At 37.8% G+C, this 16937-nt stretch overlaps 1 protein-coding gene across 1 annotated transcript in view; it reads left to right on the forward strand.

The window, feature by feature from the left end:
* The first annotated feature begins 7652 nt into the window (after window positions 1-7652).
* LOC129846220 (C-type lectin domain family 4 member M-like) overlaps window positions 7653-16937 on the forward strand; it is a 40383-nt gene continuing 31098 nt past the window's right edge. The window contains exons 1-3 of the mRNA XM_055914222.1: window positions 7653-7809; window positions 11454-11555; window positions 11800-12147. Coding sequence (XP_055770197.1) covers window positions 7653-7809; window positions 11454-11555; window positions 11800-12147 — 607 coding nt within the window. The remainder of the gene's footprint in view (window positions 7810-11453; window positions 11556-11799; window positions 12148-16937) is intronic.

Here is a 16937-nt window from a genome sequence, read left to right on the forward strand (position 1 = left end):
GTATGTTACATGGTAGTATGTTACATGGTAGTATGTTACATGGTAGATACAGTATGTTACATGGTAGATACAGTATGTTACATGGTAGATACAGTATGTTACATGGTAGTATGTTACATGGTAGATACAGTATGTTACATGGTAGATACAGTATGTTACATGGTAGATACAGTATGTTACATGGTAGATACAGTATGTTACATGGTAGATACAGTATGTTACATGGTAGATACAGTATGTTACATGGTTAGATACAGTATGTTACATGGTAGATACAGTATGTTACATGGTAGATACATTATGTTACATGGTAGATACATTATGTTACATAGTAGATACATTATGTTACATGGTAGATACAGTATGTTACATGGTAGTATGTTACATGGTAGATACAGTATGTTACATGGTAGTTACAGTATGTTACATGGTAGTTACAGTATGTTACATGGTAGATACAGTATGTTACATGGTAGATACAGTATGTTACATGGTAGATACAGTATGTTACATGGTAGATACAGTATGTTACATGGTAGATACAGTATGTTACATGGTAGATACAGTATGTTACATGGTAGATACAGTATGTTACATGGTAGATACAGTATGTTACATGGTAGATACAGTATGTTAACATGGTAGATACAGTATGTTAACATGGTAGATACAGTATGTTACAGGGTAGATACAGTATGTTACAGGGTAGATACAGTATGTTACAGGGTAGATACAGTATGTTACAGGGTAGATACAGTATGTTACAGGGTAGATACATTATGTTACATGGTAGATACAGTATGTTACATGGTAGATACAGTATGTTACATGGTAGATACATTATGTTACATGGTAGATACAGTATGTTACATGGTAGATACAGTGTGTTACATGGTAGATACAGTGTGTTACATGGTAGATACATTGTGTTACAGGGTAGATACAGTATGTTACATGGTAGATACATTATGTTACATGGTAGATACATTATGTTACATGGTAGATACAGTATGTTACATGGTAGATACAGTGTGTTACATGGTAGATACAGTATGTTACATGGTAGATACAGTATGTTACATGGTAGATACAGTATGTTACATGGTAGATACAGTATGTTACATGGTAGATACATTATGTTACATGGTAGATACAGTATGTTACATGGTAGATACAGTATGTTACATGGTAGATACAGTATGTTACATGGTAGATACAGTGTGTTACATGGTAGATACAGTATGTTACATGGTAGATACAGTATGTTACAGGGTAGATACAGTATGTTACATGGTAGATACAGTATGTTACATGGTAGATACAGTGTGTTACATGGTAGATACAGTATGTTACATGGTAGATACATTATGTTACAGGGTAGATACAGTATGTTACAGGGTAGATACATTATGTTACATGGTAGATACATTATGTTACATGGTAGATACAGTATGTTACATGGTAGATACAGTGTGTTACATGGTAGATACAGTGTGTTACATGGTAGATACAGTATGTTACATGGTAGATACATTATGTTACATGGTAGATACATTATGTTACATGGTAGATACAGTATGTTACATGGTAGATACAGTATGTTACATGGTAGATACAGTATGTTACATGGTAGATACAGTGTGTTACATGGTAGATACAGTATGTTACATGGTAGATACAGTATGTTACAGGGTAGATACAGTATGTTACAGGGTAGATACATTATGTTACAGGGTAGATACATTATGTTACATGGTAGATACAGTGTGTTACATGGTAGATACAGTGTGTTACATGGTAGATACAGTGTGTTACATGGTAGATACAGTATGTTACATGGTAGATACATTATGTTACATGGTAGATACATTATGTTACATGGTAGATACAGTATGTTACATGGTAGATACAGTATGTTACATGGTAGATACAGTGTGTTACATGGTAGATACAGTGTGTTACAGGGTAGATACAGTGTGTTACAGGGTAGATACAGTATGTTACAGGGTAGATACATTATGTTACATGGTAGATACAGTATGTTACATGGTAGATACAGTGTGTTACATGGTAGATACAGTGTGTTACATGGTAGATACAGTATGTTACATGGTAGATACAGTATGTTACATGGTAGATACATTATGTTACATGGTAGATACAGTATGTTACATGGTAGATACAGTATGTTACATGGTAGATACATTATGTTACATGGTAGATACATTATGTTACATGGTAGATACAGTATGTTACATGGTAGATACAGTATGTTACATGGTAGATACAGTATGTTACATGGCAGATACAGTATGTTACATGGCAGATACAGTATGTTACATGGTAGATACAGTATGTTACATGGCAGATACAGTATGTTACATGGCAGATACAGTATGTTACATGGCAGATACAGGATGTTACATGGCAGATACAGTATGTTACATGGCAGATACAGTATGTTACATGGTAGATACAGTATGTTACATGGTAGATACAGTATGTTACATGGTAGATACATTATGTTACAAGGTAGATACATTATGTTACATGGTAGATACAGTATGTTACATGGTAGATACAGTATGTTACATGGTAGATACAGTATGTTACATGGCAGATACAGTATGTTACATGGTAGATACAGTATGTTACATGGTAGATACAGGATGTTACATGGTAGATACAGGATGTTACATGGCAGATACAGGATGTTACATGGCAGATACAGTATGTTACATGGCAGATACAGTATGTTACATGGTAGATACAGTATGGTACATGGTAGATACAGTATGGTACATGGTAGATACAGGATGTTACATGGCAGATACAGTATGTTACATGGCAGATACAGTATGTTACATGGTAGATACAGGATGGTACATGGTAGATACAGGATGTTACATGGTAGATACAGTATGTTACATGGCAGATACAGTATGTTACATGGCAGATACAGGATGTTACATGGCAGATACAGTATGTTACATGGCAGATGCATTTTGTTACATGATAGATACAGTATGTTACAGGGTAGATACAGTATGTTACATGGTAGATACAGTATGTTACATGGCAGATGCATTTTGTTACATGGTAGATACAGTATGTTACAGGGTAGATACAGTATGTTACATGGTAGATACAGTATGTTACATGGTAGATACAGGATGTTACATGGTAGATACAGGATGTTACATGGTAGATACAGTATGTTACATGGCAGATGCATTTTGTTACATGGTAGATACAGTATGTTACAGGGTAGATACAGTATGTTACATGGTAGATACAGTATGTTACATGGTAGATACAGTATGTTACATGGTAGATACAGTATGTTACATGGTAGATACAGTATGTTACATGGTAGATACAGTATGTTACATGGTAGATACAGTATGTTACATGGCAGATACAGTATGTTACATGGCAGATACAGTATGTTACATGGTAGATACAGTATGTTACATGGTAGATACAGGATGTTACATGGTAGATACAGTATGTTACATGGCAGATACAGTATGTTACATGGCAGATACAGTATGTTACATGGTAGATACAGTATGTTACATGGTAGATACAGTATGTTACATGGTAGATACATTATGTTACATGGTAGATACATTATGTTACATGGTAGATACAGTATGTTACATGGTAGATACAGTATGTTACATGGCAGATACAGTATGTTACATGGCAGATACAGTATTTTACATGGTAGATACAGTATGTTACATGGTAGATACAGGATGTTACATGGTAGATACAGGATGTTACATGGTAGATACAGTATGTTACATGGCAGATACAGTATGTTACATGGCAGATACAGTATGTTACATGGTAGATACAGTATGGTACATGGTAGATACAGGATGTTACATGGTAGATACAGTATGTTACATGGCAGATACAGTATGTTACATGGCAGATACAGTATGTTACATGGTAGATACAGTATGGTACATGGTAGATACAGGATGTTACATGGTAGATACAGTATGTTACATGGCAGATACAGTATGTTACATGGCAGATACAGTATGTTACATGGCAGATGCATTTTGTTACATGGTAGATACAGTATGTTACAGGGTAGATACAGTATGTTACATGGTAGATACAGTATGTTACATGGCAGATACAGTATGTTACATGGCAGATACAGTATGTTACATGGTAGATACAGTATGGTACATGGTAGATACAGGATGTTACATGGTAGATACAGGATGTTACATGGCAGATACAGTATGTTACATGGCAGATACAGTATGTTACATGGCAGATGCATTTTGTTACATGGTAGATACAGTATGTTACAGGGTAGATACAGTATGTTACATGGTAGATACAGTATGTTACAGGGTAGATACAGTATGTTACATGGTAGATACAGTATGTTACATGGTAGATACAGGATGTTACATGGTAGATACAGGATGTTACATGGTAGATACAGTATGTTACATGGCAGATGCATTTTGTTACATGGTAGATACAGTATGTTACAGGGTAGATACAGTATGTTACATGGTAGATACAGTATGTTACATGGTAGATACAGTATGTTACATGGTAGATACAGTATGTTACATGGCAGATACAGTATGTTACATGGCAGATACAGTATGTTACATGGTAGATACATTATGTTACATGGTAGATACAGTATGTTACATGGTAGATACAGTATGTTACATGGTAGATACAGTATGTTACATGGCAGATACAGTATGTTACATGGTAGATACAGTATGTTACATGGTAGATACAGGATGTTACATGGTAGATACAGGATGTTACATGGCAGATACAGTATGTTACATGGCAGATACAGTATGTTACATGGCAGATACAGTATGTTACATGGCAGATACAGTATGTTACATGGTAGATACAGTATGGTACATGGTAGATACAGGATGTTACATGGTAGATACAGTATGTTACATGGCAGATACAGTATGTTACATGGTAGATACAGTATGTTACATGGTAGATACAGTATGTTACATGGTAGTATGTTACATGGTAGATACAGTATGTTACATGGTAGATACAGTATATTACATGGTAGATACAGTATGTTACATGGTAGATGCAGTATGTTACAATAAGGTTTGTTACATGGTAGATACAGTATGTTACATGGTAGATACAGTATGTTACATGGTAGATACAGTATGTTACAATACAGTATGTTACAATACAGTATGTTACATGGTAGATACAGTATGTTACATGGTAGATACAGTATGTTACACGGTAGATACAGTATGATACATGGTAGATACAGTATGATACATGGTAGATACAGTATGTTACATGGTAGATACAGTATGTTACATGGTAGATACAGTATGTTACATGGTAGATACAGTATGTTACATGGTAGATACAGTATGTTACATGGTAGTATGTTACATGGTAGATACCGGATGTTACATGGTAGATACAGTATATTACATTTTAGATACAGTATGTTACATCGTAGATACAGTATGTTACATGGTAGATACAGTATGTTACATGGTAGATACAGTATGTTACATGGTAGATGCAGTATGTTACATGGTAGATACAGTGTGTTACATGGTAGATACAGTGTGTTACATGGTAGATACAGTATGTTAGATGGTAGATACAGTATGTTACATGGTAGATACAGTATGTTACAATACAATATGTTACATGGTAGATGCAGTATGTTACATGGTAGATACAGTATGTTACATGGTAGATACAGTATGTTACATGGTACTTACAGATCATACTGTGAAGAAGCCCACTATGTCATGTGACATTATATCCATAATTATTACCATGAACAGCATTGGGTTTCTATCCTACACCACACAGTAGACTTGGTGTCCAGTCCGAGCCACAGAAACATATGGAAACATGAACTCATTACCTTGATCCTTTCTCTGTTCAAATTGAAGATGGAGAGAGAGAGAGAGAGACACAGTGAGACCGATACAGAAGGAGCAAGATGGGTAGAGAGAGAGAGAGATACATTTTTTTTGTGTGTGAATCTTAGACATTTTAGACCCCCCTCCCTCAGAGAGGAAATTGGAAGTGACATGTGGATCTCAGGCCCTGTCTGAGGAAGATAGAGACATCTCTGAATAACTATTATCTCTGGTGTCCATGTCACACAGGAGACAGTAAATGTAGATCTCAGGCCCTCTCTGAGGAAGATAGAGACATCTCTGAATAACTATTATCTCTGGTGTCCATGTCACACAGCAGACAACAGTTATTCTTTGTGCACCGTCTTTCATTGAGCTCTCTACTGTTCATGCTGCTGCTGGTGTCAACATCACATCAGAGTCTCAGTTTAAACCACTGCTTAAAGTTTAACAGGAAGTGGACCGCCAGAGTTTCAAACGGTGTGATTTACATCAGCACTGAAAAACCGCTGAGATATACGTGTTAAACTGTATGTCTGCATCTCTCTGAATAACTCTTCTCACTGAGAACAGCAGAGATGAAAATAACTATACATGGCCATCGATGGCGTGCAAGACGAAATGACTTAAACTACTAAGAGTATGAAGCACAAAAACGAAACTAATGTAAACTAAATATACAAACTAATCTACACTGGTAAACTAAACCAATATAAACTAAATATACAAACTAATATACACTGTGGTAAACTAAACTAATATAAACTAAATATACAAACTAATCTACACTGTGGTAAACTAAACTAATATACACTAAATATATAAACTAATCTACACGGTAGTAAACTAAACTAATATAAACTAAATATACAAACTAATCTGCACTGTGGTAAACTAAACTAATATAAACTAAATATACAAACTAATCTACACTGTTGTAAACTAAACTAATATAAACTAAATATTCAAACTAATCTACACTGTGGTAAACTAAACTAATATAAACTAAATATACACACTAATCTACACTGTGATAAACTAAACTAATATAAACTAAATATACAAACTAATCTACACTGTGGTAAACTAAACTAATATAAACTAAATATTCAAACTAATCTACACTGTGGTAAACTAAACTAATATAAACTAAATATACAAACTAATCTACACTGTGGTAAACTAAACTAATATAAACTAAATATACATACTAATCTACACTGTGGTAAACTAAACTAATATAAACTAAATATACAAACTAATCTACACTGTGGTAAACTAAACTAATATAAACTAAATATACAAACTAATCTACACTGTGGTAAACTAAACTAATATAAACTAAATATACAAACTAATCTACACTGTTTTAAACAAACATGGTTCTCAGAAAATAAGTCTGGAGTCACGTGGTGGTGGTTAGTGTCGTCCTATTGGTTAGACAGTTTCCCCTTTAATGAGGTTGACAGTTAAAACTGTCTCTGACATTAGACTGAGTCACACAGAGGCTCCAGCTGTGCAGCGAACAGACACAAACCTACAACTGAGATAACAGCAGACATTACAACAGTAGAAGTTACAACAGTAGAAGATACAACAGTAGAAGTTACAACAGTAGAAGTTACAACAGTAGAAGTTACAACAGTAGAAGTTACAACAGTAGACGTTACAGCAGTAGAAGTTACTGCAGTAGAAGTTACTGCATTTCAACACACGTGTGTAAAGATGTCAGACGAAATCTATGAAAACAGCGATGGATTTAGAGGCAAAAAAATCTATAAAATAAATACAATAGAGAACATGGATATTAATGATGAAATATACAACAACGAAAGACCCAGCATGCCCCGCAAGAAGGATGATGTTGGTGATCAACATTCAGGTAACAGTTTAACCTGGTGTAGTGCTAGACACTGACACACACTTACACCCTGACACACACACATCCTGACACACACACACACACACACACACACACACACACACACACACACACACACACACACACACACACACACACACACACACACACACACACACACACACACACACACACACACACACACACACAAACTGGATTCTACAACAGACTCACACACACTGACACCACACACACATACACACACACACACACACACACACACACACACACACACACACACACACACACACACACACACATAAACACAGACATATCTTATTTACATAAATATTCACCCTCCTGAGTCAATACATGTTAGAATCACCTTTGGCAGCGATTACAGCTGTGAGTCTCTGGGTAAGTCTCTAAGAGTCATCACAGCTGTGAGTCTCTGGGTAAGTCTCTAAGAGTCATCACAGCTGTGAGTCTCTGGGTAAGTCTCTAAGAGCGTTGTACACCTGGATTGTACAATATTTGTCTTATTATTTTCAAAATTCTTCAAGCTCTGTCAAATTGGTTGTTGATCATTGCTTGGCAACCATTTTGAAGTCTTACCATAGACGTTCAAGCAGATTAACATCAGAACTGTAACTCTGCAAACTCCAGTGTAGATTTGGCCTTGTGTTGTAGGTGGTCTGGTGGAAAGCAGACTGAACCAGGTTTTCTTCTAGGATTTTTCCTGTGCTGATCTCCATTCTATTATTTTTTTTATCCTGAAAAACTACCCAGTCCTTAACAATTACAAGCATAACGATAACATGATGCAGCCACCACTATGATCTAACATATTGAGAGAAGTACTCAGTAATGTGTTGTGTTGGATTTGCCCCCATGTATTCAGTACAAAAAGTGAATTGCATTGCCACATTTTTTTGCAGTATTACTTTAGTACCTTACACATTTAGGCCTCCCCCTCCTCCCATCCACAGAAGAGGAAAGGAGAAGTGTGAATAAACGTCTCTGTACTATTCTCTCTGGTGTCAATGTCACACAGGATACTGTAAATATAGACCTCAGGCCCTCTCTGAGGAAGATAGAGACATCTCTTTAGAACTTTTCTCTCTGGTGTCAATGTCACACAGGAGACAGTAAATATAGACCTTAGGCCCTCTCTGAGAAAGATAGAGACATCTCTGAATAACTATTCTCTCTGGTGTCCATGTCACACAGGAGACAGCACAAAATGATAAAACTCTACAAGGCCATTGATGGTCGACAACAGAGTGATGTAATGCAGAATTTCCTAAACTCGGTCCTGGGAACCCCAAGAGGTGCACCTTTTCGTTCTTGCCACAACAATACACTGATGATACAAATAATTATGAATCAGCTGTGTAGAGATACGTAACCTCTCAAAACTACAATCATGCTCTGTGATGTGATACGTAACCTCTTAAAACTACAGTCATCCTCTGTGATGTGATACGTAACCTCTCAAAACTACAGTCATCCACTATGATGTGATACGTAACCTCTCAAAACTACAGTCATCCTCTGTGATGTGATACGTAACCTCTCAAAACTACAGTCATCCTCTGTGATGTGATACGTAACCTCTCAAAACTACAGTCATCCTCTGTGATGTGATACGTAACCTCTCAAAACTACAGTCATCCTCTGTGATGTGATACGTAACATCTCAAAACTACAGTCATGCTCTGTGATGTGATACGTAACCTCTTAAAACTACAGTCATCCACTGTGATGTGATACGTAACCTCTCAAAACTACAGTCAGCTCTGTGATGTGATACGTAACCTCTTAAAACTACAGTCATCCTCTGTGATGTGATACGTAACCTCTCAAAACTACAGTCATCCTCTGTGATGTGATACGTAACCTCTCAAAACTACAGTCATGCTCTGGGATGTGATACGTAACCTCTCAAAACTACAGTCATCCTCTGTGATGTGATACGTAACCTCTCAAAACTACAGTCATCCACTGTGATGTGATATGTAACCTTTCAAAACTACAGTCATCCTCTGTGATGTGATACGTAACCTCTCAAAACTACAGTCATCCTCTGTGATGTGATACGTAACCTCTCAAAACTACAGTCATCCTCTGTGATGTGATACGTAACCTCTCAAAACTACAGTCATCCTCTGTGATGTGATACGTAACCTCTCAAAACTACAGTCATCCACTATGATGTGATACGTAACCTCTCAAAACTACAGTCATCCTCTGTGATGTGATACGTAACCTCTCAAAACTACAGTCATCCTCTGTGATGTGATACATAACCTCTCAAAACTACAGTCATCCTCTGTGATGTGATACGTAACCTCTCAAAACTACAGTCATCCTCTGTGATGTGATACGTAACATCTCAAAACTACAGTCATGCTCTGTGATGTGATACGTAACCTCTCAAAACTACAGTCAGCTCTGTGATGTGATACGTAACCTCTCAAAACTACAGTCAGCTCTGTGATGTGATACGTAACCTCTCAAAACTACAGTCAGCTCTGTGATGTGATACGTAACCTCTCAAAACTACAGTCAGCTCTGTGATGTGATACGTAACCTCTCAAAACTACAGTCATGCTCTGTGATGTGTGTGAATTCACAGGGTCCCATTTTACTCCATGTGAATATATTGTCACTTCAATGCTTTAATCACATGTTAAAATGTATATACACTGTGGTAAACTAATATAAACTAAATATACAAACTAATCTACACTGTGGTAAACTAAACTACAATAAACTAAATATACAAACTAATCTACACTGTGGTAAACTAAACTAATATAAACTAAATATACAAACTAATCTACACTGTTTTAAACAAACATGGTTTTCATAAAATAAGTCTGGAGTCACATGGTGGTGGTTAGTGTCGTCCTATTGGTTAGACAGTTTCCCCTTTAATGAGGTTGACAGTTAAAACTGTCTCTGACATTAGACTGAGTCACACAGAGGCTCCAGCTGTGCAGCGAACAGACACAAACCTACAACTGAGATAACAGCAGACATTACAACAGTAGAAGTTACAACAGTAGAAGTTACAACAGTAGAAGTTACAACAGTAGAAGTTACAACAGTAGAAGTTACAACAGTAGAAGTTACAACAGTAGAAGTTACAGCATTAGAAGATACAATAGTAGAAGTTACAACAGTAGAAGATACAAGAGTAGAAGATACAAGAGGTCTGAAAACTTTCCAAATGCACTGTAGCCATTTTATTTAGACTTGTTATTCTTCCTCGTTATTCACTGTGTATTTATTTCTTGTGTCACTATTTTAAACGTTGTATCTTTAACTCTGCATTGTTGGAAAAGGACCCGTAAATCAGCATTTCACTATTAGCATACACCTGTTGTTTACAAAGCATTTGACAAATGAAATTTGATTTGGATTGAAATAGGTGTCATTTTGGCTGCCTGAACTCTGCAATATGTTTAAGCCAATATTCTGTAAGTTCTGGAAGTCAAGCAGTAGAAAATGTGAGGTGCTGGAACTCTGTTCTGGTGTTCTGTCCCTTGTCAAGCTTGTCTATTTCCCTCAGTGATTCAAACAGCAAATGGACACACATGTAGACACCAAATTAAATGCTGATAAAGAGTAAATTCTTCTGGTAATAATTTGTGCTTCAGTGTCTTGTCAGTGGTGGAAGAGATACTCTGGAGCTGCTGCAGTGTGTCTGGGGCTGCTGTGTGTTCTCCTACTGGCTGGGATCACAGGCCTGTTACTCTACCGTGAGTTTGATTTGTTCTCACTCAAACATTCTTCATCATCAGTGGTGTAACGTTCAATTACATTTACATTCCAGTCAATTCCATTCAGAAAGCAAGCCAAATTTCAATTCCAAAAATTGGAAATCAATTGGAATTCCAGTGTATTTCCTGATTTGACTGGAATTGAAATGCAACTGACCCCAACAATTGTAAAGACTGATTAACTTTTACACTGTTACTTTGTTCAATGATCTCATTATTTCAGAGAGAAACCAATTGACCAGTTATAACAGCCTGACCAAAGAGGGAGACCAGTTACAGACAAGCGACAACAACCTGACTGCAGAGAGAGACCAGCTACAGACTAGCAACAACACCCTGACCAAAGAGAGCTACCAGCTACAGACCAGATACAACACCCTGACCAAAGAGAGAGACCAGCTACAGACCAGATACAACAACCTGACTGCAGAGAGAGACCAGCTACAGACCAGATACAACACCCTGACCAAAGAGAGCTACCAGCTACAGACCAGATACAACAGCCTGACCAAAGAGAGAGACCAGCTACAGAAAGAGAGAGAACGTCTGAAACAATCTTTAGTTGAGAAAGGTGAGTCAAATTGTCTAATGACTGTTCTGTTTGACAGTCTGTATCAGTTCACATGTCACTTACAAACAGGAAATGTAACTTATATTAAATGAACAATGTGATAAACATTCTCCAACTTCCAAACCATCCATTAGTTAGTTTCTTCCTTGAGTGTCTGATTGATACTTAATTCAATGTTGTATTAAAGTGACTAAAGCAAGAAATGTTCAACTTACAGTGTGTCCTCAAGGATGGAAGAAGCTTGGTAGCAGTTGTTACTACGTCTCTACTGAGTTCAAATCCTGGGAGGAGAGCAGACAGGACTGCAGAGACAGAGGAGCAGACCTGGTGGTCATCAAGAGCCAAGAACAACAGGTGTGTGAGAAAGAGAGAGGGTGACAGAGAGAGAGAAAGAGTGAGAGAGAGAGAGAGAGAGAGAGAGAGAGAGAGAGGTGTAATGGCTATGTTTTAACAATTTTGTCTCTCTCCCACAACTGCAGACTTTTGTCAATTGGTTATGTGGAGTAAAGAAATATGTCTGGATTGGTCTGACTGACTCTGTTACTGAGGGGACCTGGAAATGGGTGGACGTCACACGACTGACCACAAAGTAAGACATTCATGAATTCTGTGTCACTATGTCATCACTGTCTGGAGTAGAAGGTTCAGATTGGGCAGCCTGATTCTGTGTTGTTTCTCCTACAGGTATTGGAACAGTGGACAGCCTGAATCTATGTGTTTCTCCTACAGGTATTGGATCAGTGGACAGCCTGATTCTATGTGTTGTTTCTCCTACATGTATTGGAACAGTGGACAGCCTGATTATATGTGTTGTTTCTCCTACAGGTATTGGAACAGTTGACAGCCTGATTCTGTGTTGTTTCTCCTACAGGTATTGGAACAGTGGACAGCCTGATTCTATGTGTTGTTTCTCCTACAGGTATTGGAACAGTGGACAGTCTGATTCTATGTGTTGTTTCTTCTACAGGTATTGGAACAGTGGACAGCCTGATTCTGTGTTGTTTCTTCTACAGGTATTGGAACAGTGGACAGCCTGATTATAAGTGTTGTTTCTCCTACAGGTATTATAACAGTGGACAGCCTGATTCTATTTGTTTCTCCTACAGGTATTGGAACAGTGGACAGTCTGATTCTATGTGTTGTTTCTCCTACAGGTATTGGAACAGTGGACAGCCTGATTCTATGTGTTGTTTCTCCTACAGGTATTGGAACAGTGGACAGCCTGATTCTATGTGTTGTTTCTTCTACAGGTATTGGAACAGTGGACAGCCTGATTCTATGTGTTGTTTCTCCTACATGTATTGGAACAGTGGACAGCCTGATTATATGTGTTGTTTCTCCTACAGGTATTGGAACAGTTGACAGCCTGATTCTGTGTTGTTTCTGCTACAGATATTGGAACAGTGGACAGCCTGATTCTATGTGTTGTTTCTCCTACAGGTATTGGAACAGTGGACAGTCTGATTCTATGTGTTGTTTCTCCTACAGGTATTGGAACAGTGGACAGCCTGATTCTATGTGTTTCTCCTACAGGTATTGGAACAGTGGACAGCCTGATTCTATGTGTTTCTCCTACAGGTATTGGAACAGTGGACAGTCTGATTCTGTGTTGTTTCTTCTACAGGTATTGGAACAGTGGACAGCCTGATTCTATGTGTTTTTTCTCCTACAGGTATTGGAACAGTGGACAGCCTGATTCTATGTGTTTCTCCTACAGGTATTGGAACAGTGGACAGCCTGATTCTATGTGTTGTTTCTCCTACAGGTATTGGAACAGTGGACAGCCTGATTCTATGTGTTTCTCCTACAGGTATTGGAACAGTGGACAGCCTGATTCTATGTGTTTCTCCTACAGGTATTGGAACAGTGGACAGTCTGATTCTGTGTTGTTTCTTCTACAGGTATTGGAACAGTGGACAGCCTGATTCTATGTGTTGTTTCTCCTACAGGTATTGGGACAGTGGACAGCCTGATTCTATTTGTTTCTCCTACAGGTATTGGAACAGTGGACAGTCTGATTATATGTGTTGATTCTTCTACAGGTATTGGAACAGTGGACAGCCTGGTTCTATGTGTTGTTTCTCCTACAGGTATTGGAACAGTGGACAGCCTGATTCTATGTGTTGTTTCTTCTACAGGTATTGGAACAGTGGACAGCCTGATTCTATGTGTTGTTTCTCCTACATGTATTGGAACAGTGGACAGCCTGATTATATGTGTTGTTTCTCCTACAGGTATTGGAACAGTTGACAGCCTGATTCTGTGTTGTTTCTGCTACAGATATTGGAACAGTGGACAGCCTGATTCTATGTGTTGTTTCTCCTACAGGTATTGGAACAGTGGACAGTCTGATTCTATGTGTTGTTTCTCCTACAGGTATTGGAACAGTGGACAGCCTGATTCTATGTGTTTCTCCTACAGGTATTGGAACAGTGGACAGCCTGATTCTATGTGTTTCTCCTACAGGTATTGGAACAGTGGACAGTCTGATTCTGTGTTGTTTCTTCTACAGGTATTGGAACAGTGGACAGCCTGATTCTATGTGTTGTTTCTCCTACAGGTATTGGAACAGTGGACAGCCTGATTCTATTTGTTTCTCCTACAGGTATTGGAACAGTGGGCAGTCTGATTATATGTGTTGATTCTTCTACAGGTATTGGAACAGTGGACAGCCTGGTTCTATGTGTTGTTTCTCCTACAGGTATTGGAGCAGTGGACAGTCTGATTCTGTGTTGTTTCTCCTTCAGGTATTGGAACAGTGGACAGTCTGATTCTATAGGTTGTTTCTCCTACAGGTATTGGAATAGTGGACAGTCTGATTCTGTGTGTTGTTTCTCCTACAGGTATTATAACAGTGGACAGTCTGATTCTGTGTTGTTTCAACTACAGGTATTGGAACAGTGGACAGCCTGATTCTATTTGTTCATCCTACAGGTATTGGAACAGTGGACAGTCTGTGATTCTATCTGTTTCTCCTACAGGTATTGGAACAGTGGACAGCCTGATTCTATGTGTTTCTCCTACAGGTATTGGAACAGTGGACAGCCTGATTCTGTGTTGTTTCTTCTACAGGTATTGGAACAGTGGACAGCCTGATTCTATGTGTTGTTTCTCCTACAGGTATTGGAACAGTGGACAGCCTGATTCTATTTGTTTCTCCTACAGGTATTGGAACAGTGGACAGTCTGATTATATGTGTTGATTCTTCTACAGGTATTGGAACAGTGGACAGCCTGATTCTATGTGTTGTTTCTCCTACAGGTATTGGAGCAGTGGACAGTCTGATTCTGTGTTGTTTCTCCTTCAGGTATTGGAACAGTGGACAGTCTGATTCTATGTGTTGTTTCTCCTACAGGTATTGGAATAGTGGACAGTCTGAATCTGTGTGTTGTTTCTCCTACAGGTATTATAACAGTGGACAGCCTGATTCTATGTGTTGTTTCTCCTACAGGTATTGGAACAGTGGTGAGCCTAATGGTGGAAGAGCTGAGAACTGTGTGTATTTCTACTCCTGGTCATCAGACACAGGAGAATGGTGGGACTATGAATGTTCCTATAAATACAGATGGATCTGTGAGAAATAGGATTCATCCTCTGTACTCTCTGAACTGCTAAATAAGATTATGCTAAGTACTATCAATCATAAACTATTTTCTGCTCATTCAATTTAACTTGTCAAGTACATGTAATATATAACAATACAAATGTATAATACATTATAATAAAATAACAGACCATATGCAATAACAATACAATGAATTGATAACAGAAGGACTGTTCTCTCTGTTGTCGTGGAAATTCACCACTAAGGATTTAAATTCAAAGGAAATTAATCAATCTTTATTATCACAGTCGTAGAGGTTTATTGACTCAATACAAGCCTGATGTTAATTTTTATTATTATTACTTTTTAGTTTAGTCTACTTCCTAAATGTTTTTCTTAACCTGTTGGGGATGGGGGCGCTGTTTAGACTATTTATGCTAATGTGGCTAATTTTTTAAACGGCTTCCCACAAAATCCTTGATCGTACAATATGCATATTATTATTATTATTGGATAGAAAACAGTCTATAGTTTCTATAGGAGTTGAAATTTTGTCTCTAAGTGGAACAGAGCCCATTCTACAGCAATTTCCCTGACATGGAGTCAGATTTGAGAAACGTTGGCCACTTTTCTGAAGTCATTTAAACGGGCACTGTCGTTGCTATGACTATACGGACACTTCTTACGTCTTCCCCTGGATGCCTTTACGTGATGACGATTCCAACGGGCTCGATTGCTCGTTCACAGGCACTACAAATGAAAAAAACCTTTAGCTAGCAAGTCTTTTCTTGCTGCGTAACGCGCGTGGAAGACACCGACCCTCTCCTGTTCCAAGCATTAGTTTAGCCTGTTATATTTCTCCGGTCATCTTTTCACTCGTTATAGGAGTTACAAACATCACAAAGTAGTTAATTTAAAGCGTTTTATAGCAATTTATATCCGTTTAGTGCGATTTTGGGACATTTATTTTTGCAACGATGTGAAAAGTTGGGAACGCTTTTCAGTTCATCCCGAACGTAGTTGACATTTCCACATGGCAAGAGGACAGCTTTCCACCAAAAGACGATTTCTCCCAAGAAAGGATCCTTTGCCCAAGATACTGATGGAAGAACAGCTCAAGGTAGGACATTTTTATTATGATAAATCGTGTTTCTGTCGAAACATTTTAGTGGCTTAGGACGCCATGTTTTTTGACGTAGCTTCGCTTGGCGCAAACTGTATTGAAAAGTAAGGATAAATTAAAAAA

This window comes from Salvelinus fontinalis, unplaced genomic scaffold, assembly GCF_029448725.1.
Source record: "Salvelinus fontinalis isolate EN_2023a unplaced genomic scaffold, ASM2944872v1 scaffold_0482, whole genome shotgun sequence".
Taxonomy (NCBI): Eukaryota; Metazoa; Chordata; class Actinopteri; order Salmoniformes; family Salmonidae; genus Salvelinus; species Salvelinus fontinalis.